The sequence below is a fragment of the Pelophylax lessonae genome (assembly GCF_965119305.1).
Source record: "Pelophylax lessonae genome assembly, chromosome: 9".
Taxonomy (NCBI): domain Eukaryota; kingdom Metazoa; phylum Chordata; class Amphibia; order Anura; family Ranidae; genus Pelophylax; species Pelophylax lessonae.
In genome coordinates, this window is record NC_138776.1 from 37,828,706 (window position 1) to 37,856,321 (window position 27,616).

At 44.1% G+C, this 27,616-nt stretch overlaps 1 protein-coding gene across 1 annotated transcript in view; it reads right to left on the minus strand.

Moving 5' to 3' along the window:
* LOC309563501 (uncharacterized protein) overlaps nt 1-24,598 on the minus strand; it is a gene marked incomplete at its 5' end in the record, with an annotated part of 67,514 nt that extends 42,916 nt beyond the window's left edge. Inside the window, 5 exons of the mRNA XM_082267895.1 lie at nt 3,339-3,499; nt 6,507-6,760; nt 7,444-7,526; nt 7,648-7,708; nt 19,927-24,598. Of these exons, the coding sequence (XP_082124021.1) occupies nt 3,339-3,499; nt 6,507-6,760; nt 7,444-7,526; nt 7,648-7,708; nt 19,927-24,598 (5,231 nt within the window). The remainder of the gene's footprint in view (nt 1-3,338; nt 3,500-6,506; nt 6,761-7,443; nt 7,527-7,647; nt 7,709-19,926) is intronic.
* Between the last annotated feature and the right edge of the window lie 3,018 nt (nt 24,599-27,616).

Below are 27,616 nucleotides of genomic sequence, written 5' to 3' on the forward strand. Positions count from 1 at the left end.
CTGGAAGTCGCTTTCCTTGCTTTAATAAGGGTAGGAATGACTGAAGCGGACAACCCTCTGTCCTTCAGTACTTGGGTCTCAATGGCCAGGCCATTAAAACCAGCGACTGTAAAGCACAATGGTAGATTGGTCCTCGAGACCGCAGATACTCCCTGAGACGCAGTTCCCACGGAACGTCCGCGACTAGCAAGTCCAAGTCGGCCAGGCCGGCTTGACGAGGCCAGCCTAGAATTTCTAGGACCACTGGCACTGACGGGATTTGAACCAGGCGTCCCTAGAGCTATCTGGCCCTGACCATCCGACAAAGTCTGGTCGTTTTCTGTTCCCACACATTTATCCGACACCTGATTCCTATCAGGAATGGTGATCTCTCCTGGTTGAATCTCAGGGACCGAAGTCACCCGGCTAGAGGCTTCTTGGTCTGTCTGGTCAACCAGATCCGATTCCTGTGGGGAATTGAGACTAATCTTAGGAAAAGGTAAAGGAAAAGATCTATTCAGGAAACGGTGACTATCGTTTCCTGTAGTACTTAAATGTTCGAAGGGAAGAATCGCACCGGTAGTAGTCCTGAATACCGGTGAAAACGTCCCCCCACCCTCAACCCGGGTGGGGGCACACCTTCAGGCTGTGTAATCCTTTGCTTCGGGTTTGGCTGAGTCGGTCCTCTGTTTGTCCGACCAGCCTTTCTTGAACCCTCCTGGAGGAGTCTTGCCTTTCCCGCTTGTTCCAGCCGGGCGTGCGAACCCTTTATGGGCGGTAAAGAAAGGTCCTCGCTTGTTGCGAGGTCCCTTAGCTTTAGCAGCCTGTGGCAAGAAAGTGCTCTTGCCCCCAGTGGCATCCTTAATAATTTCATCTAGGGTGGCCCCAAATAGGCGATTCCCCTGAAAGGGGAGATTCGTCAAGGTCTTTTTGGAACCTAGGTCAGCTGACCAGCATTTTAACCACAGCACACGTCTGAGGATTACCGCTGACATAGATGCATGCCCTAATAGGGGGGTAGCATCCAAGGCAGACAAACTGTAGCCCTTGTATAATCTGTTCCATCAAATCAGATGTTCCCTGGGGGATATCTTTTCCCCTTAGGTCTTGGCGTACCAATCTCGCCCATTCCGTTAGTGTCTGGGAAACTAGACCAATAACAATTACTGGTCTAAATGCTGACCCTATCAGGGAGAAGATAGTGCGGGACTCCGCTTCCATCTTTCGATCCACCGGATCCTTAAAGGACGAAGTGTCCTCCACTGGGATAACCGTGGCTTTATTCAGCCTGGAAATAGGTGGATCCACCACTGGTGGTACCGTCCATTTCTTAATGATGGATTCCTCAAACGGATAGCGTCTAGCAATACGCTTGGAAATAGTAAAGGTACGCTTAGAATGCTCCCATTCTCCTTTAATTTTATTACCAAAACACTTGGGTACAGGAAAAACCTTCACCGTTTTAATGGGCTTGTTAGTACCAAAGGGAATCTCTGTTTCAGTTGCCTCTGCCGGTGAAACCTCAAGTCTTAAGGTTTCCCGCACCGCCACAACTAGTGCGTCCACCAATGCTTCTTCCTGAATTATAGCGGGAGAAAGAACGTCCTCCTCACTGTCTGAGGGAGCTTTTCCTGAGATAACAGCCCTTGCAGAGGGACCTGCAGCTGCAGTGACCATCTCTGAATCAGAGTCAGAGGTGTCAGATAATATAGGGGTAGGCGGGGGTCGCTTTCTTGACCCTCGTCCCTGACAGGCTGCCTCCACCCGAGCCACCAAAGACTCCAAAACTGCTGTAAATGCATCCATACTCTGTGCACCGGCGGGTCCCGTGGCCCCCTCGAGGGAAACAGGTGGGGGTATTTGTGTGGCAGGGTCCATGATTATTTCAGTAATTTCCCGGAAAATACAATTCAAATTTAAATAAAAAACTTTTTTTTTTTTTTTTCAGACCCCCACCGCCACAAAAGCCCCTCAGTGTTACCTGCTAGGGATCCCTATCGATCGAGAGAGAGAGAGAGATAGACCCCCAGGCTCACCACTTGATGCTCAGAGTTCACTGCAACAGGTTACAGCGCTGTGTTCACAAACAGGAAGTCTTTTGGCTGGCTGCCCAGGAAGAAAGGAGGCGGCTCCGCCCCTCTGCACGCCTTCCGGCGCCTCCCCTAGCTCCACGAGGTGTTTGGATCACCTCAAACATGGCCGCCCCCATGTTGGAGACACGAGGCTATGCCAAAATGGCGGCCTCGTGCGATCTAGCAAACAATGGCGGCGGCTAGTACCGAATAGCGGCGTGACTGCAGAGCATCACAACACCTTCTCTCCATGGGGATTTAGCCTGGTCGGCGGTACCGGCCCTGGCGGACCGCATGGCCGTTCGGAAGGCCTGCTATCGCTGGAGACTTGACTAGGAAAGCAGTCTACATGTCCGTGGCTACTGACTGGTAGGATACTTATATTATCACAGTAAGATACCCATACTGCCACTAATTACAATCTTTTTTAACATGTTTACAATTAGATTGTCAGCTCCCAAACCAAGCCTCCTGGCTTTTTGCACATAAAATCACACTCAAAGTAGGGGGATCTGTGCCATGTTATAGGATGGAGGGGAACTCATCCTTACCATACAGAGAGGGGCCCGCGTTCACCACAAGACCCGTCAGGGGAAAAGGGGGAACATGCTACTCACCATACCGGAACCAGGCGGGCACCAACTCCTGACAGTACCCCTCTCCACCGGGGCGGGAGGGCTGTCGACCAATACGGACGCCGTGACTCATGGTCCTTGGCGTTTCAGCGAGACGTTTAACTCGCGGGGTCAGTCCCTCCAGTGGGACTATGTCGCGGCCGACCCAGCGCGGAGCTATGGCCTGTACGCGCTCGTAGGCTGAACTGGGGTGACCACCGGATCTCAACATCCAGCCCGTCGCCCAGTTCAGCTTTCTTGCTTGAAGATCTCACAGGAACACTGGAGAAAAAAGCTGTCTAAAAAAAATCTTTTTAAGAAAAAAATCCTGCCAGGACCGAAGATCCCAGCAAGGTATCTAGGTCCTTACTCCTGACTAGACAGAAAAAAACTGATTTGCTGTGGCAGAGAGAGAGAGGATATACCCTCGGGGACTGCCCCTAGGGTGTGGCCAGAGCATTTTATTTCCTGTCTAGTCCTGCTCCTGTGGAGGCAACATAACCCGAAGGTGCTGTATCACCGAGGACTACGTCTGTCAATGAGCGATAGAGAAAAGAACGTTGATGAACATGAGTAGGTGATCAGAAGTTTTTGGTCATTATGAGATATGAGAATAGACAATAGGTAGAAGTGAGGTTTCATTGGAGATTAAGGTAGTAGAAGAAGCACTTACTCATTGCTGGCCTCTCGAACCTCAGAAAGACGGGAGAAGAGCCACTGCCGGTCCTGGGTGCCTAGAACTTCCTGCAGATCCGTACTGCGCTGAAAATGATCCACAGCGATGTTCAGACTGCGCAGGTAGAGCGCCTCAGACATGATGAGTTCAAATTTGGCCTGAAGATATCAGATAAAAGAGATGGTTGGAGTATCTGGGGTATATGCCTCAAGACATTCAAAATGCAGGATTATTCTACAGCTTTGGATAGCAGAGAGATTTGTCCAATTTGAAAGCTATCAGTTCAGGTTCTGGAATTACTAGTACACGAATATATAGCTACATCTTTACCTAGAAATATTTAGACTAAGTAAGGGCCAATTCAGGACATCCTTCCAATATACTTTGGCTTGTCCTTTTTACCTTGGATTTAGCTGACCTGATTCTTGCCCTATGGCAGAGATGGCGAACCTTGGCACCCCATATGTTTTGGAACGACATTTCGCATGATGCTCAACTACACTGCAGAGTGCATGAGCATCATGGGAAATGTAGTTCCAAAACATCTGGGGTGTCAAGGTTCCCCATCACTGCTCTATGGTGTCCAATTGGTGGTCATCCCTGCCATATATCTCTACTCTTTCTTCTAACCTGGAAACATGGTGTCCATTTCAGACATCCTTCCAATATATCGCTGTGCTGTTCCTTTTAACTGGAAACATTTGCCTATGGTGTCCAACTGTGTCCATATTTGGCCTTCCCTCCCACATACCTCAGCTCTTCCTCTTAACCTGAAAACATATGACCTGATTGTTTGCCTATGGTTTCCACCTCAGGACATCCTTTCAATATACCATTGTTCTTTCTTTTTAGCTAAAAAAAAAAAAAAAAAAAAAAATTGACCTGATTCTTGGCTTACATTAGGCCATCTCTTCCATATACACTATATTACCAAAAGTATTAGGACCCCTGCATTTAAAACACACATGAACTTTAATGGCATCCCAGTCTTCGTCTGTAGGGTTAAAGATTGAGTTGGCCCACCCTTTGCAGCTATAACAGCTTCAACTCTTCTGAGAAGGCTGTCCACAAGGTTTAGGAGTGTGTCTATGGGAATGTTTGACCATTTTTCCAGAAGCACATTTGTGAGGTCAGGCACTAATGTTGGACTAGGAGGCCTGGCTCGCAGTCTGCGCTCTAATTCATTACAAAGGTTAAGGTCAAGACTCTGTGCAGGTCAGTCATTTTCCTCCACCACAAACCCAAGCCCAACCCCTGAAAAACAACTCCACACCATAATACCCCCCCCCCCTACACCAAATGATTTGGACCATTGCACAAAGCAAGGTCCATAAAGACATGGATGAATGATTTTGGAGAGAAGGAGTTTTTAATGACCTACCTGTCCTGACCTCAACCCAACAGAACACCTTTGGGATGAATTAAGAGTGGAGACTGCAAGCTAGGCCTTCTCTTCAAACATCAATGCCTGACCTCACAAATGTGCTTCCTGGAAGAATGGTCAAACATTCCCATAGACACACTCCTAAACCTTGTGGACAGCCTTCCCAGAAGAGTTAAAGCTGTTATAGCTGAAAAGGATAGGCCAACTCAATATTGAACCTTACGAACCTTTAAGACTGGGATGCCAGTAAAGTTCATGTGCGTGTAAAGGCAAGCGTCCCAATATTTTTAATAATACAGTATATCTCTGCTTTTCTTGGAAACATTTGGCCTGACTCTTTACCTTTCATGCTCGATTGGTGTCAATATTAGGCCACTCCTCCCATATAACTCCGCTTTTCCTCTCTATCTGGAAACATTTGGCCTGACTCTTGGTCTACAGTGTTCAGTTCAGGACATGCTTCTAATATACCCATGTGCTCTTGTTTTCTGGAAGCATTTGGCCTGATTCTTTGCCTATGGTGTCCATATTAGGCAATCCCTCTCATATACTTCAGCTTTTCCTTTTAACCTGAAAACATTTCACTGGAAACATTTGGCCTGATTCTTTGCCTATGGCAGGGGTCTTCAAACTATGGCCCTCCAGTTGCGCAGGAACTACAATTCCCATCATACCTTATCCTGTCTGTGAATGCTATACCTTATCCTGTCTCATGGAACTACACATCCATGAGACATCCAATGTCTCATGGGATGTGTAGTTCCGCAACAGCTGGAGGGCCATAGTTTGAGGATTCCTGGCCTATGGTATCCAATTGATGTCCATATTAGGCCATCCCTCTCTTATACCTCAGCTCTTCCTCTAACCTGGAAACATTTCACCAGATTCTTTGTCTATGGTTTCCAGTTCAGGACATCCTTTCAATATACCTTTGCTCTGTTTATTAAAAAAAAAAAAAAAAAAGGACCCGATTCCTCCTGGCCTATGGTGTCCATATTAGGCCATTTCTCCAATATAGAGTAGCTCAACTCTTCCTCTTTAACTGGAAACATTTGGCCTGACTTGGTCTATGTTGTTCAATTCAGAACATCCTTCCAATATACCGCTGTGCTCTTTCTTTTTACCTGGACACATTTGGCTTGATTCTTTGCCTTTCCATTTGGTGTTAATATTAGGCCACCTTTCCCTTATACCTCAGCTCTTCCACTTTACCTGGAAACATTTCACCTGTTTCTTGGTCTATGGTTTCCAGCTCAGGACATCTTTTCAATATACCTTTGCTCTTTCTTGTTATCTAAAACAAAATATTTGACCTGATTCTTGGCCTATGGTGTCCAAAATAGGCCATCTCTCCCATATATATATATATCTATCTATCTATCTATCTATCTACCTATCTATCTATATCCAGTCTTCCTTTTAACCTGGAAACATTTGGCCTGATTCTTTGCCTTTCGTTCCCAATCGGTGTCATTATTAGGCCACCCCTCCCATATACCTCAGCTCTTCCTCTTTCCTTCCTTTTTCTTTTATGTATTCATATACTCCAACGTTTTATTTATTCTAATGTATCATAAACTGTAGATATAGTAAAAAATAGCAGGTATTCCCCTGAGACCTGAAAGTTTAATTAAGGGTTTCCTCCATGTTAAAAAGGGTTGGCCCATATGGACAGGATGTTTTTGTATTATATCGTACAACACAGTAGTCCAGTGGGGCATCATTTGTAAAAAATGAATAATTTCGAAAGAAAAAAAAGGTTACTTTGTTTCTTCACCAACCTCCTGCAGCTTCTGCTCCTCTCGAGACATTGACATAAAGGTGACACTGTCACGGACTTTAGGGAGGTCCTGCCACAATGAGTCTGCCGAGGAGATGGATAAGCGTTGCAAGTAGGAATCCTGAGAAGATAGAATCCTCCGGCGTTGGCGAGGAGATCCAGGATCCTTCTCCTCTGCTGGAGAGTCACCAGGCTTTTGCCTTTGGATCTCCTGGTTCAGTGCGACATCACTGTATTCCTGATAGAGCAAGCTGGCTAAAATATGAACAAAAAAATTAGAACAATTTAGAGGGGGACCGCTGAAACAGTGACCTCTGCAGGGTGAAACGTGATACTGCAAGCATTCAGGAAAATCGTACTAATGTGATGCTTAATAAAATGTATCAATTCACTTTAAAAACTTCCCCTTTGACATCTATCACTGGTGCCAGGAAGGAATAGGGACCCACTGTTTTCATCAATGAGAGGAATTATGCCTCACTGTCGGTAGAAAGAATGGTGCTTTATCATTGGTGCCAATAGGAAGAAATAATGCCTTGAATCAATGAGAGGAATAGTGCCCCAAGGGCCACATAAAAGCAAGCAAAGGGCTGCATCCGGCCCTTGGGCCACAGTTTGGAGACCACTGCGTTACACCATAATCTATAGTTTTTTTGGAAAATCAACAGTGCAGTTTTTGAAAACCATGTATTCTGTGGAGTAGTGTTTGATACACAACAAGAAAATTCTGCCATATAGGTTATCATGATAAAGGACTAGATGAATCAAACTGTCAAACCGAATCAGTGCTTAGCACAGTAAAGCCATAGTTCCATCAACTATTTCAAGACTTTACCACGCTCAAATTTAATCTACAAAGTTCTGATCATCAGCCATTAAATCCTTCTTTCCCACCAACTATCTTGTGATTGATATTCATTGGTCCTTTTAACACTTACATGAGCGGATGAGGGTGGTGTACTGCAAGTGCATATTGTGCTTTGTATCAGACGTAGAAGGCTGGATCTGAGAACGTTTTCCTCTAATAAAAAAAAACAAAGTTTGGCAAAAGATAGAAATTGTGCAACATTTAAAAGAAATTCTATCAGACGTTGTTTGTGTTCGATGTTGCTTGGTATATTAGTCATGTTCTGAACTCTTACCGTCGAAGGACAGCCTCTGGGCTTGGGCTTCTTGAAGACTTCTTGGAACTCTGTTCAGCTTCTGCATTAAAATAAAACATCATTACCCAACGATTCTGCTTTTTACATTTTGGTGAGATTACTGCTCATGTGTTTCTTAAGCCCCGTACACACAATAAGAAATTCGGAAGGGAAATTTTGTCCGACGACTGATCTGCCGATTTTCGGATTGTTAGTATGGTGCTTTCGACAGCCGACTCCGATTTTCGGCTGACAAAATCCTGATGTGCAGGCATTAAAATTTTTGTCCTCCGTCAACACACATCCGATTTTCGTCTCATTAGTACAGATTTCGACGGGGAAAAAATCTTATGAGCAAGACTGGGCATGCTCAGAGATGAAAGAACACATAGAAAGCAATCCAACACATGACATCACTTCTGAAGTAGAATTCTGTCGTGCTGGAAAATTCGTGTGCAGTCTAGAGCACATTCCAACCAACGGACACCACTCTGGACAAAAGACAGACGACCGGTCGGCGGAAATTCGTAGCGTGTGTACGGGGCTTTAGACTGCGCACCTGGCTGTTCCCATCACCCAAAATTCCCAGGTAGACAGTGACTAAGTTGGGAATTATGTCAAGGAGATCTTAATGTTGGAAAACCCAAGACATAAGATGCTGGGGATTAACTCAACCCACCAGGCTCCAATAATTACTACATTTTTAATTTTGGGTTGAATGGTCCTTAAAGAGGAAGTAAACCCTCCTCTAATAGTTGTACCTATAGGTAAGCCTATGATAAGGGTTACCTATAGGTACTGTAAATATCTCCTAAACATGCACCGTTTAGGAGATATTTACCTTTGATGCATCCAGTGACGTCACTGGCGCATGCGCTATGAAGGAACGGCCGCTCGTGCCGTTCCTTCAGAGCCCCGTGCCGTGACTGTCGGCTCCCGCGCGCGTGCGCGGGAGTGACGTCACCGCGGCTCCGGCCAATCAGATGGCCGGATGCCGCGATCCCGGAAGACGGGCGACTAGACATGTCACCCGTCATAGAGGTGAGCGGACGGCACGGCGGGGGCTCGTTCTAAGGTAAGTATTGCATAATGAGCTAGTATGCGATGCATACTAGCTCATTATGTATTTCTCTTTCAGGTTGTAAAAAAAAAATAAAAATTTTTACCGAGTTTTCAACCTCTTTAATGTCATATAACACACTCTCACTATAGAAAGTGCTCTTGAGACTGCTGAATTTCAGTGCAAACCACCATACTTAACAGGAAAACACTGAGGACAAAGTTCCTTTGATGAACTTAGGTGACCTTTATAATTTAGATAACACAACTATATGCAATGTGTTATATTCAAGAAACAAAGGTTGATATAGCATCTTTCCATTACCATTTTAAGAAAAATCCTTTACTTAGTTCCACCTCTTTGCTCCCTGGTCAATGGGGCAAAAAGAAAATGTGTGTGGGAAAGGCAAAAAGGGCTATAAAAAACATTTTATGTAAAATGGAAAAAGATTAGAACCAAACTAGTTTGTGTAACCATTTGGAGGATTTAAGAAACAAATGACGTGGACCCCCACTCAAAATCCATACCAGACCCTTATCCAGGCATGTAGTAAGCATGTGGTTCACCCTTCTGAACCACCCTTCTGAACCATACCAGGGCACATGTGCTTAAAAGGGAAGTCTTAGGCCCCTTTCACACATGCTGTCATTTTGTCTGTTTTTCATCCATCCGTTGACGGATGAAAAAAAGACATCAATGTATCTCTATGTAAAAACGGATGACAGCGGATGATCATCAGTTAACATCCGTTTTCATCCGCTTCCGTCAATGTCCGTTTTTTTGAATGGATGAATGCCCTATTTTTCATCCGTCAAAAAAACGGATCGGACGAAAAACGGATGTCAATGGATGAAAACAGATGACAACAGATGAAAAACGGATGACAACGGATGAGAAACAGATAACAACTGACAAAAAACAGACGAAAAACGGATGACAACTGACGAAAAACGGATGAAAAACTGATACATTTTGACGTGACTGAACTGATGAATTGAACGGACCATATGTGTGAAAAGGGCCTTAGGCCCCTTTCACACAGGCGGACCGTTCAGATCCGCCTGTTCGTTTTTTTGGCGGATCTGAACGGTCCCCCCATGCATTCCTATGGGGCATCGGATGCAAGCGGAGACATATCCGCTGACATCCGACCCGATCCGTCAAATCTGGACGGATGGAAACCCTATTTTCCATCCGTCAAGCGGATCGGATCGGATGAGAACGGACCGACGGTCCGTTCCCATCCGATTCCCCCATAGAGACGCATGGGGAACTGACAGCTGTGTCTCCGCACACAGCACAGAGACACAGCTGTCATCCTCCTGCTCAGCGGGGGATCGGCGGCTCGATCCCCCGCTGAGAAAAACGGAATCCATCCGACGGACGGATAGTGTGAAAGGGGCCTTATTCAGCTCTACAGCAACTGGATCAACTTCAGTACAACCAGCCTGCCCACAGATGGATCGAATCTGGGCTGGTCCCTGCTAAACCAGGCCCAGATTCGATCCATCTATGGCTGGCTTTAAATAAAAAAAACAGCAATCAAGCACGCTTTTTATTGCAAAAAGACATGCAAGGTCTCTTCTGCAATTGAATAAACGTACCTGATTGCTTGCAGTTATCTGCAGAATGCACATTGAACTGTACATACCCAGCTCAGTGCCTGTGTGCTGGGGTGACTGTACTCCTGCGCATGCATGGGACTGGGGTCATCCCGCTCCGGCCAGTCAAGGTGGCCAAAGACTGGCACCAGCAAGAAGACAGGGAGAAGATGCTGGCACTGGTGAGAGACCTTGGGCTGTCAATCAGGTTGCCCAGCAAAGTAGGTCCAACATCAGTCAGTATAAGCAATGCCTTATAACTGTCTGCTACAATGATACTGTCACACCAGACTAGCTGTTGCAAATGATAGGTCCTTATAACTGATGGAACATGCACAATAGTGCTGGGGAACCTGGATGATGCTATATTGTTGATATTTAGTAAATTGCAATGACGTTTTTTTATAGAAGTACATTGTATTGGTGTACAACTTCACGCGCAGATTCCCGCCAAGTATATTTAAATAATGTGTGTATTTTTATTGTTGCCCTTTAGGCCACATAAAAAGATCTATTCCCTTAACAAGGAATACTATTCAACATAATTTTTTTGCATTGGTACATGTTCCCATGGCAGTACCTATCTACCCATGCCATTTTTTAACCACTTGCCATCTGTATAACTTACTTATACGGTGGCAAGGTAGCACTGCTGCACTGGATCACATACCTAGCACGTGACCCCACACTTCCGGGTCTAGGGCACGCTGAGCTGTGGGTACCGCAAACTCGATGTCTGCCGGCACCCGCCGATCATTTGTTACACTGGCAGAATGACAGTCTGCCTATGTAAACAAGGCAGATTACCATTCTGTCAGTACAATAGGCATGGATCCTGTGTTCCTGTAAAGCAGGGACATGGATCCATGCCTTCCCCTAGTAAAAGCACCTCCCCCCCATAGTACACTACAACACTGGTCAGGCACACATTTAACCCTTTAATTACCCCTGATGTTATTCCATTCCCAGTCACTGTCCTTAGTACAGTGACAGTGCATATTTTTAGCACTGATCAATGTATCAGTGTCACTGGTCCCCAAAAAGTTTGAAAAGCGTCAATTAGTGTCTGACTGTCTGCCGAAATATCGCAACCCCGCTATAAGTCGCGGATTGCCGCCATTCCTAGTAAAGAAAAAAAATATCCCATAGTTTGCAGACGCTATAACTTTAGCCCAAGCCAAATCAATATACGCAAATGGGATTTTTTTTTTTTTTTTACCAAAAACATGCATCAGAATACATATTGGCCTAAATTGATAAAGAAATTTGATTCTTTTTCTATTTTTTAATTGGATATGTTTTATAGCAAAAAATAGAAAATACTGTGGTCGGTCTTCTTTTGTTTATAGTGCAATAATTATAAATGGCAGAGGTGATCAAACACCACCAAAAGAAAGCTCTATTTGTGGGGAAAAATAATGACATAAATTTGAGTACATTGTTGCATGAGTACGCAATTGTCAGTTAAAATAAGGCAGTGCCGTATCGCAAAAATGTCCTGGTCATGAAGTTGGGGTAAATCCTCTGGAGAACAAGTGGTTGGTAAGGTTGAAAAAAGACAGAAGTCCATCCAGTTCAACCCTTGGTGTGTGTGTGTATACACGTGTTTATGTCAATACTACATTCTATATCCCTTTATGTTGTGGTCGTTAAGGTGCCCATCTAATAGTTTTTTTTGACCACATAACGACCGCCCACCGCAGATATACTGCGGCAGGCAGCTGCTGCTGGGCAAAGTGACGTAGGAGTACGTCACTCGCTCCGCCTCCTGTGGCTCCCGCCCCCGCTCGTTCACTGAGATCCACGCGCGAGTGACCGGCGGCCCTGATGTCCGCCGGCCACTCGTGATCTCCCGCAGGAGAGGGCGGAAGGCAAGCGGCTGATGTAAACAAAGTCGTCTGTCATTCTCCCCTATATAACTGCAGAGACTATACGATCCTGCTATGTAGGTTACATCACAAGCCACGCCCCCCCCCACAGTTAGAATTACGCCCCTAGGGACACACTTAACCCCTTGATCACCAATAAAGTTAACCCCTTCCCTGCCAGTGTCATTTTGACAGTAACAGTGCATATTTATAGCACCGATTACTGTAGTAATGTCACTGGTCCCCCCAAAAGTGTCAAAAATGTCAGTCAGGGGTCCGATCTGTCCGCCGCAATGTCGCAGTCTCGCAAAAAAAAAAAAAAATCGCAGCTCGCCGCCATTACTAGTAAAAAAAAAAAAAACAATACAAATGACAGAAATCTTTCCCGTAGTTAGTAAATGCAATAACTTTTTTAAGCAAACCAATCAAAATACGCTTATTGCTATTTTTTTTACCAAAAAAATGTAGCAGAAAACAAATTGGCCTAAAATGTTAAAAAATTTAGATTTTTAAATTTTTTTTTGAGAATTTCCTATAGAAAAATAGTTATTTTTTCAAAATTGTCGCTCTTTTTTTGTTTACAGCGCAAAAAATAAAAATCGCAGAGGTGATCAAACATCACCAAAAGAAAGCTCTATTTGTGGGAAAAAAGGACGTCAGAAAAAGAGGACGGCTCTTTCACACGGCCGCTGCGGATTTATTCTCCGCTGTGGGATTTTTTTTTTTTTTTCACGGAGCGGATGACACTTGTGTCATCCGCTCCGTATGTCCGCATATCATCCCATCCGTTTGCGGATGATATACGGACATAATATTAGTCTATGGCATTGCGGATGTCAGCGGATGACACCGCTGACATCCGATTTTCCTTCCTTTCCATTTTTTGAACGGATAAAAATAGGGTTCTGTTCCAAAAAACGGAACAGAACTGAAAGGAAGAAAATCGGATGTCAGCGGATGGTATTCCGCTGACATCCGCAATGCCATAGACTTACATTATGTCCGCAAATCATCCGCAAAAAAATAGGATGATTTGCGGACACACGGAACGGCCGTGTGAAAGAGCCCTTAGGGTACAGCGTCCCACGACAGCGCAATTGTCCGTTAAAGTCACGCAGTGCCGAATCGCAAAATAGGGCCTGGTCATTGAGTAGCCAAATCTTCCGGGGCTTAAGTGGTTAAGGAAATATCTGTTTTGAGTGGACTGACTTTTTTTTGTGCTAGAAAACCAAATACCTCTCTGATCATGGCTAGTTCAGAATACCCCAAAATTGAATGTATAGGAGACCTCCAAGACATGCAAAAGTTGGGGAAATCCATTCTGGAATCACAAGAGGTGCACACATACAGTAAATGTATAAGGTCGATGAGATTATGAGAAAAAAATCTCTTGAAAATAAGATTATTGCCCTTAGAAACTGGATTGCCTTGATCCCTACACACATTAGGAATTAGGTTCATGTAAGATTCTGGTACCTTTGGTACCCTTATTGCCCATTTTCCTTTTTATATTGCGTCCCACCTTTTTAGTTAGGTGGAACGCATATACCTTTAAGCCGGATGACATCATCGCTGAGCGCCGCTCTGAGCGGCTATTTCACTCTCTCATTGTTCGCTCAAGCCATCTGTGAAGCAGCCATACCTGATGTCACTCGCTCTTGTATCTCGCTACCTGAACTTGTTTCACTATCTGATCCTGTATTTCGCTACCCGATCACTCTTGGCATACTGCTTTCACTCTCGGCTAACCGCATGCTTACAAGCTTTGTCCTATGCTGCCGGAGCCTCCAGCTATTCTCTTCTACCTGGAACAGACCGGAACCTCGCTACTGATCCCGTATCTCGCTACCGGATCACTCCCTTACTACTGGACCCCTTTACTTACTAACCTTACTAGTGATAAGTACCCCACAGGGGATTCCTCCATAACTAACTTACACTATCTACTTCTGCACATTAAGGACTGTTACCATCTATGCAATACTAATTCTATCATCTGAACTGTTACATAGATTGCTAGCTCTTGAGTCTACTACCATCTATCCTTGCACTGGGTTAGTCTCTCCTGTAGGTCATCTGCTGTCCTTACCACCTATTACCATACATGATTACTAACCTATCTGCATACTACCTATTACCATCTACTACTCTCCTGAACATTACTATCAAGTGCTTATCATTGCTGTCACTGCTTACACCTGTCCCTTCAGCACATCACCTCTATACTGTCATATACATTCTATCACTCCAGGAACATCTTATTGAGTGTGTGTATATCTGTATGCTGAAGCAGACAGGCCCACAGTGATGAGTCTGGAGAGTTGGATCTGGTATTTCAACACATCTCTACATGACTACTGAGTGGAGATTCTGCAGCTGCAAATCCAGCTTACTATAAAAACGCAGGAGCGTTACAGTTCACCGGTATTATGTATCATCAGCACCAGGTGTAGATAGGAAGCATAGGGGATGATTTACTAAAACTGGAGTGCACAACATTTGGTGCAGCTGTGCAAGGTAGCCAATCAGCTTCTAACTTCAGCGTGTTCAATTAAGCTTTGACAAAAAAAAAAGCTGATTGGTGTCTACGCAGAGCTGCACCAGATTTTGCACTTTCCAGTTTAAAGGCCCGTACACACGTACCGATTGTCGGCCGTAAATGTTCGGCCAACGTCCGATCGGCCGATTGTCGGCTTGTTAGTATGATGATTCCGACAACCGACTGCGACTTTTCGGCCGAACAAAATCTGGTGTGCATGCTATAAAATTTTTGTTGGCCGTCACCAGAATGGCCGATTTTTCGTCAGTCAGTACAGATTTCGGCCAACAAACATCAGATGAGCAAGACTGGGCATGCTCAGAAAAGAAAAAACACACGGAAAGTTAACCAGCACATGACATCACTTCTGCAGTTGGTTTTTGTTGACCGACAAAATTTGTGTGCAGTCTAGAGCACATTTCAACCAACACAACAGCACCGGACAAAAGACGGCCGATCATTCGGCCAACAATCGTTGCGTGTGTATGAGGCTTTAGAAAACCAACCACAAGCTCTTAAATAGAACTATAGGCAAAGCTTTTTCTTTTACTTTTGATAGGTTATAACCCTCGTGAGATTTTTTGCCATCTATGTTCATTGGGGAGATTTATATCCACTTCCTTTCCCATAGCCAAAATAGAAAATGAGAGTAAATGCCTGAAAAATTAAGGGAATCTCTTGGGACCCCCCCAGGTCATCAGAACTAGTGTCCCCATTGGAATATTTCCCCTTTTACTTTTCTGAGGACAACCTAAAATGTAGGATTTTACAGGCATACCCCACTTTTAGGTACACAATAGGACTGGAGCATGTATGTAAAACAAAAATGTACTTAAAGTGAAGCAATACCTTTTTTCACTTCTCAATGCATATAAATACACCAGCGCTATGGGAAATCTTGGTCAGCTTGACATGGCACTGCTCCCTGATTTTAACATTTAACATTGGTATCTATGGGAAATACTGGTCAAATTGACATGGCACTGCTCCCGAACCATAAGTGACAGGGACCCCAAACTTTGGGAGCACATTGGGGGAACCAGGACTACGACATGGTAGATTACCTAGGCAAGCTGGCTTACCCCAAAATTGGAAATGTTGTAGTCCTGGCTCCCCTTTCGGTGCTCCCCAAGTTTGGTGTCTCTGTCACTTATGGTTCGGGAGCAACGCCATGTCACGCTGACCAAGATTTCCCATAGACGCCAATGTTAACCACTTGCCAACCGCCGCACGACTATATACAGCGGCAGTCAGCCCCTCCTGGGGAAAGCGACGTACCGGTACGTCGCTCGCCTACGAGCGTCTTGGGGGGCAAACGCACACCGCCGGAGGCGCGCTCCCAGCCCCGCTCGTTCCCTGATATCCCCACGCGAGTGACCGGCGGCTCCGATGCTTGCCGGCCACTCGCGATCTCCCGCTGGAGAGGGAGAAAGGCAGGCGGCTAATGTAAACACAGCCGCCTGTCATTCTCCCTGGTGTAACTGCAGAGATCATACGATCCTGCTATGTAGGATCGTATGTCTCTGTGGTTACATCACAAGACACGCCCCTTGACAGTAAGAATCACGTCCCTAGGGACACACTTAACCCCTTGATCACTAATAAAGTTAACTCCTTCCCTGCCAGTGTAATATTTACAGTAAAAGTGCATATTTATAGCACTGATTACTGTAGTAATGTCACTGGTACCCCCAAAAGTGTCAAAAATGTCAGTCAAGGGTCCGATCTGCCCGCTGCAATGTCGCAGTCCCGCAAAAAAATTAAATTTGCAGATTGCCGCCATTACTAGTTAAAAAAAAAACAATTAAAATTACATAAATCTTTCCCGTAGTTAGTAAACGCAATAACTTTTGCGCAAACCAATCCAAAAAACGCTTATTGCGATTTTTTTTACCATAAATATGTAGCAGAAAACAAATTGGCCTATAATGTTAAAAAATTTTGATTTTTACATTTTTTTGGGGGGGAATTTCATATAAAAAAATTTGAAAATTATTTTTTTCAAAATTGTCGCTTTTTTTTTGTTTATAGCGCAAAAAATAAAAAATTGCACAGGTGATCAAATACCACCAAAAGAAAGCTCTGTTTGTGGGAAAAAAAGGACCTCAATTTCATTTGGGTACAGCGTCGCACGACCGCACAATTGTCCGTTAAATTCACGCAGTGCCGAATCGCAAAATAGGCCCTGGTCTTTGAGCAGCCAAATCCTCCAGGGCTTAAGTGGTTAAAGACCAGGAGCCAGGGCCGCTGATAGGGGGGGACCACCAGCCCTCTTGTAGGGGGCCCGAGCACGCAGGGGGTCCCACACAGAGAGGGGGATTAGTGATGGACAACAAATACAGAAATCTTCCTCCAGCACCTGAATCTGATCTGTCCTTCTCCCTGCTATCAGCTTTTATCTGTTGAGAAAGAGACAGTTGTCCCTCACTAATCCCCCTCCCAGCACTCATCTCTGCTCAGGAGTTTATTTGTAAATTGTAACTTTGTTTCTCTCTCTCTGTCTCTCTGATCCTGGAGCTCCAACTGCCCAGCCTGTATATTTTTCTCATCTCATCTTCTTTTTTATTTAACATAGTTTTTTTTTTTTAGATTTAGCAGGAATTATACGAGTTATGTTATATTTGTGTCTGCTAATAGTGATTTTGATGGAATTTTAGCTAAATATATCTTTAATATTTTCTTGGGGGGGCCCGGCCAGGTAGTCTGTACGGGGCCCCGCGATTTCTAACAGCAGCCCTGCCAGGAGCAGTGCCATGTCAAGCTGACCAAGATTTCCCATAGTCATCAATGTGTCCGTACTCACAAGTGTACGTAAAGTGAGGGTACATAACGCGGAGTATGCCTGTATTTTACTTTGATTTTCAATGATAATGGTAAACATGACAAAGAGAGGGTGAATCTCTCCAACGGAGACAAAGACAGCAATAACAACCTGATATCTGTTCTAATCCCTCTCCACTCTATCCAAAACTAAATAGAAGGTTTTGCCTTTAGTTTTACTTTAAATTACCTATAAAGTCCAGGTCCACCCAGATTTAAAATGTTATAATTTACCATATGCTGGCTTTGCATTTCTCTTGGGGATGTCAGTAAAGGGATATCCCCAAATATTTTGCAAGTTTGATCCAACTGCACCAAAAAGCCTAAAGACCATGTCATCTTCCCACAATGAATATGCATCAGAAAGCACCAATAACTGATGAAACCACCAGTGAAAGCCTTGTAGAAGAGTGTGGAAACATTAGATTGTTTTATGGGTTACCATAAAGTCAGATCCAGACATAGAAATTGGATCAAAATATATCAGAGCTGACAATTGTTCATTAGATGAACACAATGTTGTCTTATGGCTGTCAGGCTGGTGCAATCAAAATCTTTACGGAAGATAGTCCTACAATTTTTTACCAACACCGTTATCATCAGAATGTACATTATGGGAGAGATTTACTAAAACTGGAGCACTCTGGTGCAGCTGTGCAAGGTAGCTAATCAGCTTCTAACTTCAGCTTGTTCAATTAACCACTTGCCGACTGCCGCAATTACATTTACTGCGGCGGTCAGCCCCTCCTGGGTAAAGTGACGTAGTACTACGTCGCTGGACCAGGAACCTGTAGGGGGCGAGCGCGCGCTGCCGGCGCGCCCCCGCTTGTTCCCCTGCATCCCCGCGCGTGTGCCCGGCGGATCCGATGTCCTCCGGTCACTCGCCATCTCCCGGTGGAGAGGGAGAAAGGCAGGCGGCTGATGTAAACAAAGCCACCTGTCATTCTTCCTGATGTAACAGCAGAGATCATAAGATCATGCTATGTAGGATCTCAAGTCTCTGTGGTTACATGAAAAGCCACACCCCTTTACAGTTAGAAGCACGCCCCTAGGGACACATTTAACCCCTGCATCTCTAATAAAGTTAAACCCTTCCCTGCCAGTGTCATTATTACAGTAACAGTGCATATGTATAGCACTGATTACTGTAGTAATGTCACTGGTACCCCCAAAAGTGTCAAAAATGTCAGTCAAGGGTCCGATCTGTCCGCCGCAATGTCGCAGTCCAGCAAAAAAAAAAAAAAAAAAAAAAAAAAAAATCGCAGATCGCCGCCATTACTCGTTAAAAAAAAAAAACAATAAAAATGACATAAATCTTTCCCTTAGTTAGTAAACGCAATAGCTTTTGCGTAAACCAATCATAATACGCTTATTGCGATTTTTTTTACCAAAAATATGTAGCAGAAAACAAATTGGCCTAAAATGTTAAAAAATTTAGATTTTTACATTTTTTGGGGGGGAATTTCATATAAAAAAAAATGTGAAAAATATTATTTTTTCGAAATTTTCGCTCTTTTATTGTTTATAGCGCAAAAAGTAAAAATCACACAGGTGATCAAATACCACCAAAAGAAAGCTCTGTTTGTGGGAAAAAAAGGACATAAATTTAATTTGGGTATAGCGTCGCACGACCGCGCAATTGTCCGTTAAATTCACGCAGTGCCGAATCGCAAAATATGCCCTGGTCTTTCAGCAGCCAAATCCTCCGGGGCTTAAGTCGTTAAGCTTTGACAATAGCACCTGGAAGCTAATTGGTTTCTATGCAGAGCTGCCCCAGATTTTGCACTCTCCAGTTTTAGTGCCGGTTCACACATATGTGATGACAGACATTGCATGTGATTTGCACTGCACTGCTGTGCAAAACACATGCGATGTCTGTACGATGCAAATTTAGCCATGCAGATTGCATGGCTGAATTCACATCGCATTCGGCCAAAGTCAAACAGGACCCTTTTTTTGGTCCGCACCAGAATCGCATCGTATGGGTGTTCACACCTATGCTATTCGATTCCTGTCCGAACTGACAGTTCGCACTGCGATATGCGAACTAATCTAGGGGTGCTGTTAACTTTGTATTGCCACCCCCCGCAGTTCGCATATGGCAGTGTGAACTGCCTGCAAGTTGGGTGCGAAGCAGGAACCCGCAGTGGATTCACAGGGTACCTGCATCACACCAATGTGAACCGGCACTGAGTTAATCTCCCCCCTATGTTTCTTGCCATTTGTACTGACTGTATCTAGCATTCGAAACATGGGGCCTTTGGATTGTAGAAAATTATAGTAAGAAGTATGACCATTTTGATACTCAGACTCACTCTTACAGCTGAAAAAAAAAAGTAAATTGTAAAAGGACATTTATTTCCTTATAAACAGATAGATACTTGCACTTACCTGCCAATATTTCCCTTGGAGACTTGTTCATTTTTTGACCAATGTCTTGTTCATTGGTTTTCGGCTGTCTAGGCAAGTATCTCTGTCTTGTGGTGGAGATATGGGCCCTGGTCCCAGCAGGCCTTGAGCTCTTTTCCAAAGAGCTTGTTTCTCCTGAAGGAACCTCATGTGGGATGGTGGGCAGGACCTTGGTACCATAAGGCTTTGGAGTTTTTTCAAATGAGCTTGTGTCTCCTGATGAAAGCTGGTGGATTGTGGGCAGGTTCATGACACTAAAGCGCTTGAAAGGTGGAATGCCAGATGTATTTTTCTTGTGTCTTACAGTAGGTCGCCTTACCAAGGGATTTTCAGAGTGACGCAAGGGGCGGGGAGGAAGCCACACCGGGGCAACCATGGAAGCAGCTGGTGGATTGGTGGCTGTGGTCTCCGCGGTTGCCTCAGAAGATGCAGGAGATCTACTGGGTATGGTGGGAGGCTGCTCACCTTTCAAGAGGACCTCTGCAACACGAGGTGGAGAGGGCATCCTTCTCTTATTTATATTTTCTTTCCTATGTGGTAACGGGGGACTCGACTGGTAGAATCCATGTTCTTCTGTACTTTCTTGAAGGGGACTCGACTGGTAGAATCCCTGTTCTTCTGTACTTTCTTGAATGAAAAAGAGTGGATTGAACATCTGTGTTGGATAAAATTTATAATCCTGCTTTGGTGTAGCTTCCTCTGCCTTCTGTTCATCACCAATGTCATAGTCTACTTGTGGGTACACTATGGAAGTCTGTGCTTTCTCTAGAGGTTTGCTTTCTCGAATAGCTTTAGGTGATATAGCAGTGAAGGATGCAGTAAAGTTGTCCAGCGGAGGAGTCACACTTCGCAATCTAGGCCTAGGTTTCTCCCCATGTTGGTCATCCTGCTGGTCTTTTTCCTCTTGATCATAGCTAAGGCCAGGGTCAGTGTTACTACGCTGCCTTGTTAACAGTAAAGGGTGATCATCGGCTCCCGTGCCCTCTACTGCACCAGTATTTATACATGAATCCACTTTGCCCAGATCATCAATCTCTGGTACTCCATGTGACAAAGTTCTTTCTGGTAAAATTTGTTCAGCTGCAATGGTCAACGTTGCTTCTGGTACGAAGACTGTATCAGTCTCTGGTTTGGTAAAAAGTTCAATCTTGGGGGAGAAGGTGCCGATTTTAAATCCCCCATCAAAAACTAATCCTTGGTCTGGCTCATCCTCAGAAAGTTCTTTATGGTCTTCTAAAACTAGTGGAACCTGTATTCCGATTTGAGGCCCCACAATTCTTGCTGCTTGTATAACACTCTGAGTTTGTTCTTGGTCTTCTGTTGAGTCTATTTGGAAGCTAGAGCTCGATTTTTCTTCCAGTGAGGAATTTTGTTCCCTATATGCAGAGTCAGTGTCCTTATGATATAAATCCCCCTCTACCAAATCAAAATTTTGAATATTTGGTTTCTCTGGTTCATGTACTACATCCAAATTCTGAAAAGCAACAATAGAGAAATCCAGAGGCCTCATAGGTATAGGTTGTACCAGCATACTAGGATTACTGTTGGTCTCGGTGTTACTCAGACTCAGGACTTTGTCTAAATCAGCTTCCTCAATTCCTTTGTCCATGGTTTCATCTAAAGGCACCTGTCCTGCAGTGCCAATCTTGGTTCCTCTATTAGGGGATACATCCATAGATAAGTTCCCATCAATAATGGAGACTGCTTGATCAACATTAATTTCAAATGATCTTGTGTGGCTTCCTGCCTCTAGAAGGTCCTCAGAAAATGCTATGTCGGCCTCTAAATTGCTTGTTTTTGCCTCCATTTCCCCAGAAGTTGTACTTTCACCCTCAAGACTCAAAGTTTCTATATCTTCTTTTGGTGCTTGCAGCTCTGTCTTTTCGGCATGCCAGCTTTTCCCATCTTCATTAGGATCAGACTCATTTTCCTCAGTGGTGCTTTCTTTTACAATAAACTGAATATCTGGAGGGATTTGTGAACTCTCTTCATAAACTTCTTTGAACCCAACCAACACACTCAGCTCAGCACTCGCTTGATTTTCTCTCCATTTTGATAACTCTCTTTCTTCAATGGAAGGATCAATCGGAATTCTCTCTATAAAGATATTGTCCTTGTTCTGGGTGTCTGTCTCCTGTTCAGTTGTCTCTATAAAGCTGGCAGTTCCTTCCTCATTTAGTTTCTCTAAAACTTCAGACTCAAGTATCTCTTTAATTGTATTGAGGATCTCTCTATGGTCAACAGATGGGATTTTATCTACACTTTCTTTATAGTCAATAGTCTGTATACCATCTGCATCTGTCTCATACTCAAGGGTATCTCTATGATCAGTTTGAGCATCTTCAGTAATGGACTCCTTGTATTCACTGCACGTCTCTTCCCCGACAAAAGGTGTCTCTACATTAAACATCTCTATGTTTCCAACATCATTTGCCTTTTTGCAGGTACTTTCTGTGTAATCTCCTAATGTATCTTCAATTACAGTACCTGTAGAAGTTACTTGGATGACATTTTCTTTATGGCCACCCTCAGTGTGTCCATCGGCAGTCTCAGGGTAGACAAACTCAGTCTCTGTGTAGAATGTCTCTTCATTGGCGCAACCTATTTCTTGGCAGACCGTCTCTATGCTAACACCCTCTGTCTCTTTACTGACTGTGCCCTTGGTGTCTCCATCAAGCAGCTGACTTACACCCTCTTTGTGGTCATGTGCTGTCACTTTACTTACAGTCTCTTCTCCGACACTCTTAAAAACGTCATTCCCAATCTCGTCTTCAGTAATCTCTTTCTGGCTAACACTGGAGTCTTTGTTAATAGCTGATTGACTGTCAACCACTCCCTCATTATTGACCATGTCAGTTTTACTATCTGCATCCTCTTTAGAGGTGTTTGTATCAAGCGGACCTTGTTCTTTGTCAGTGACGTAGCCGGAGTTCTCATTTTCCTTAATAACTTTTGTGATAGAATTTGGTTCTAACTCTACCCTCAGTGTGTGGTCAGACATAGACTTTGCTTCTTCACCAATGGTGCCGATAGTGTGATTCTCGCTCTCCCCGCTACCCTTGTAGTCAGAGTCATTTAAAGTTATATCATGGACTATCTCACCAACAAAAGATCCAGTTTCATAATAGACAGATATTCCATCATGAGTTACTGTCCCCTCAAAGTTAGTCTCATCTTGGTAAGGCCTTGACTCCCCACTTTGTGTTTCTTCAACGTAAGGCTCTTTTGTGTTAGGTGGAAACACCTCATTGGCAGACTCTTCAGCATGAGATTTAGGATGGTCATGGACTGCCTCTTCAACACGTTGCCCTGTTCCATTGCTAAATGCCTCTTCAACATGTTGCCCTGTTCCATTTCTAAATGCCTCTTGCATTGGAGGACTACATTGCTCACCAAGTATCTCTACACTATAAGACTCAGTCTCAATGCTGACTAGCTCATCACTATAAAGAACTATGCTCTCACTATCGGTCACCTCCAGAGACTTTCTGCATACCTGAACTGTTTCTTCATTGTGAGGACGAGTCTCATCAACCTGGGGTTCTCTCGCCTCAGAGACTGCCTCCCTACTTGCTGTATCATTTTTCTGAGGTTCTATGCTATCATTGGCTTTATCTTCCATTTGAATCTCAACGTCCTTAAAAACTTGCTCCTCATTATGAGAACCACTCTCCTCGGGACTTCTAGTCGATTCACTAACTGCCTTTTCATCATGAAGCCTACTTTTTTCAACATGGATCAAAGAGCCTTCAGGGCCAGGCTCCTCAACAGACTTCTCATCATTTAACTCTGTATTAGACACACAAGACATGGCGTCAATGACCATTTCTTCAAAAGTAGGGTCAGACTCGCCAACAGACTTCTCATCATTTAACTTTTCAATATGAGGCTCTGTAGAAACCATGGTCTCTTCATTGGCCATCTGTTCAACATTAAGTTCGGGTTTCTCATTCCCTGTCCCTTCTTTTAATTCTTCAGCAGGATGAGGTGGTCTCGCTTTACTTCCAATTTTGCTAACATCACATGAGGATTCCTCACTAACAGCCTCATCAGGTCTGGTTTCATGAGTGAAAGTCTGTACACCCTGAAGACTCTCACTAGAAGTCCGTTCACAACATTGCTCTTTCTCCTCTGCCTCGGTTTTCTCCAGGGGCCCACTAGATATTTTTAAATTTTCTCCCGTCTCCTCTGGACTGGTAGCATCCATTTTTCCATCAGAACCCAGATTTTCATTTTTCTTTTCTCCTTCACCATCAGTGGTCTCATTTGTAATGCTTGCCTCGCTTGCAGTCTCCCATTCTCCACTCTCGTCATCACTAGATGTCACCTCCAGCTCTGTAGGTCTCTGTAGATTGTTTTTCTCAGCCACTTCGTCTAGCTGAATCAAGGAAATGGCATCCAGCCCTTCATCTAGGTTATCTTTGGCTGGTGACGTGCCATGTAACCCTTGACCAGTTGTTTCTTTATCACAAGGCGGTGTGCTGGCTTCAGTCCCAGTATTTCCAGTTTCACAAGTCAGCATTTGCTGCAAGGTGTCCTCCTTAAATCGTGAGTCATTATCACCGTCTCTGGCCTGCGGCCCGTCTGTGATTTGCTCGGAGACTGTTGTGGACCTTGTGAGGCTGTACCCTTCCCCCTCGTTTGAAGTTTCCATGGTCACATCTACAAGCAAAAAAAAACAGACAATCAGAAAAGAGGGTAAGTCTGAACATAACAGCAGCAATAAAATCATATAAAAAATAAAATGTCCCCATGGAAATGTCAACAGGCATCATTTGTCTCTATTGCCCTTTTATTAACAGTCCCTTTATCTCATGTAGTATTCATAGGAAATGAATAGTGGATGCGTTTTCATGAGGATTAAATAAGACAAACTGTTGGCGACACAAAATTTCAATGAGTCAGGACTGAGATTTAACCACTTAAGCCCTGGAAGATTTTACCCCCTTCCTGACCAGGGCCTATTTTGCGATTCGGCACTGCGTGATTTTAACGGACAATTGCGCGGTCGTGCGACGCTGTACCCAAATGAAATTGGCGTGCTTTTTTCACCACAAACAGAGCTTTCTTTTGTCGGTATTTGATCACCTGTGCGATTTTTACTTTTTGCGCTATAAACAAAAAAAGAGCGACAATTTTGCAAAAATAACAATATTTTTTTTATATGAAATTCCCCCCCAAAAAAATGTAAAAATCAAAATTTTTTAACATTTTTAGGCCAATTTGTTTTCTGCTACGAAAAATCGCAATAAGCGTATTTTGATTGGTTTGCGCAAAAGTTATTGCGTTTACTAACTAAGGGAAAGATTTTTGTCATTTTTGGTGTTTTTTTTGTTTAATGAGTAATGGCGGCGATCTGCGATTTTTTTTGCGGGACTGCGACATTGCGGCGGACAGATCGGACCCTTGACTGACATTTTTGACACTTTTGGGGGTACCAGTGACATTACTGCAGTAATCAGTGCTATACATATGCACTGTTACTGTAAAAATGACACTGGCAGGGAAGGGGTTAACTTTATTGGAGAGGCAGGGGTTAAATGTGTCCCTAGGGGCGTGTTTCTTACTGTAAAGGGGCGTGGCTTTTCATGTAACCACAGAGACATACGATCCTAAATAGCAGGATCGTATGATCTCTGCAGTTACACCAGGGAGAATGACAGGCGGCTTTGTTTACATCAGCCGCCTGCCTTTCTCCCTCTGCAGCGTACGATCGCGAGTGACCGGCGGAAATCTGAGCCGCCGGTCATTCGCACTGGAGTGTCCGAGAACGGAGCCGGGGCGGGAGCGCGCCTCCGGGGGCGGGCGCTCGCCCCTTATTCGCTTGCGGGCTAGTGACGTATATATACGTCACTTGGCCCAGGAGGGGCTGACCGCCGCCGTATATAGTCGGGCGGCGGTCGGCAAGCGGTTAACAATGAATGCCAAGGTAAAGGGAGTTGTCACCAGAAAACAGGAATAGAGGGGGAATCTTCCCATGGGGACGCTAGTTCTGGTGACAAGCAGGGATTTTCTCACTTTGGAGGGACTTCCTCTCACTTTGGGTCAGGAAGTGGTGGGAAATCTCCCCGATAGAAAATAGATGGCAAACAAGAACAAAAAAAAGGGGGTATAACCCTCCCTTACTCCGCTCAAAATAAAGTTTTGCCTTAAGTTTTACTTTTTTTTTTTTATCAGAATATTTAGTTCTACTGTTACCACTAGACGACCCCCCACCGCAGCCACTCCTGGGCGAAACATGTACGGCGCTCGCTCTTGTGAGTCTGCATCAGCGGGGAAGCCAGCGCGTGTGTCAGGCAGCTCCGATTGCCACCTGACCCCCTTAATCTCTCCCCGCTGAGAGAGGACAGTCGGCTGATGCAAACACAGCCGTCCGTCCTTCTCCCTGGGATGATCACAGAGACCATGTGATCCTGCTATATAGGATCACATGTCTCTATGGTCATCTCAGAAGCCACGCCCCCCCCCCACAGTTAGAATCACTCCCCTAGGCTTACATTTAACCCCTTGATCACCAACAGGGTTAACCCCTTCCCTGCCAGTGTCATTATTACAGTAACAGTGAATATTTTTAGCACTTATTACTGTAGTAATGTCACTGGTCCCCCAAAAGTGTCAAAAATGTCAGTTAGGGGTCCGATCTGTCCACCGCAATGCCGCAGTCCCGCCATAAATCGCAGATTGCTGCCATTACTAGTAAAAAAAAAAAAAAAACACAATAAAAATGACAAATATCTTTCCCGTAGTTAGCAGATGCGATAACTTTCACGCAAACCAATCAAAATACACTTATTGTGATTTTTTTTTTACCAAAAATATGTAGCAGAAAACAAATTGGCCTAAAATGTAAAAAAAATTTAGATTTTTTTATTTTTTTTTTTGAGGATGTCAGAAAGCAAAATGTGAAAAATATTGTTTTTTTTTTCCCCCCAAATTGTCTTTTTTTTGTTTATAGCGAAAAAAAAAAAAATTGCACAGGTGAGCAAATACCACCAAAAGAAAGCTCTATTTGTGGGAAAAAAAGGACGTAAATTTCGTTTGGGTACAGCGTCGCACGACCGCGCACTTGTTCGTTAAATTAATGCAGTGCCGAATTGCAAAATAGGGCCTGATCAGGAAGGGGGTAAAATCTTCCAGGGCTGAAGTGGTTAAAGGGTAACTCCACTTTCATGGGAAAATTAGCAAGTAAAAAAAAATAAAATAAAAAAAATAATAAATAATAATAATATAACGTATAGAATTGCTACATGTCAGATTGTAATTGAATGTTATTAAAAATTAAATTTCCTTTTCAATCTGCAGCTGTTGTAATTTTCTATAAAATGCAATCTGGCCGCCTGGAGGTGTTCTTTACACAGATTGAGTACAGAGCACCCCCCAAATGTAATTTCCTGCTCATGTGATTGGCTCACCGATTTTGCCAGAAGTCTGCACTAAGATACAAGTCCGATTTTGGTCTTTCCTTGCAACACAAATGTCATTTTTGACGAGATATTTCCAAAGGGAAATCCCATCTAAAGGGATGCAGACCAGGTCACTTTCCTCATTAGAACCCTGCAAGTGCAGCAGCTGGTTGATTGTAAAGTCAACCCCATTCATGCCGCACATGGACACAGACAAACAAACAATAATTTCTTCAGAACAACAAAAGGAAGGAATCTGCAACAAAGTT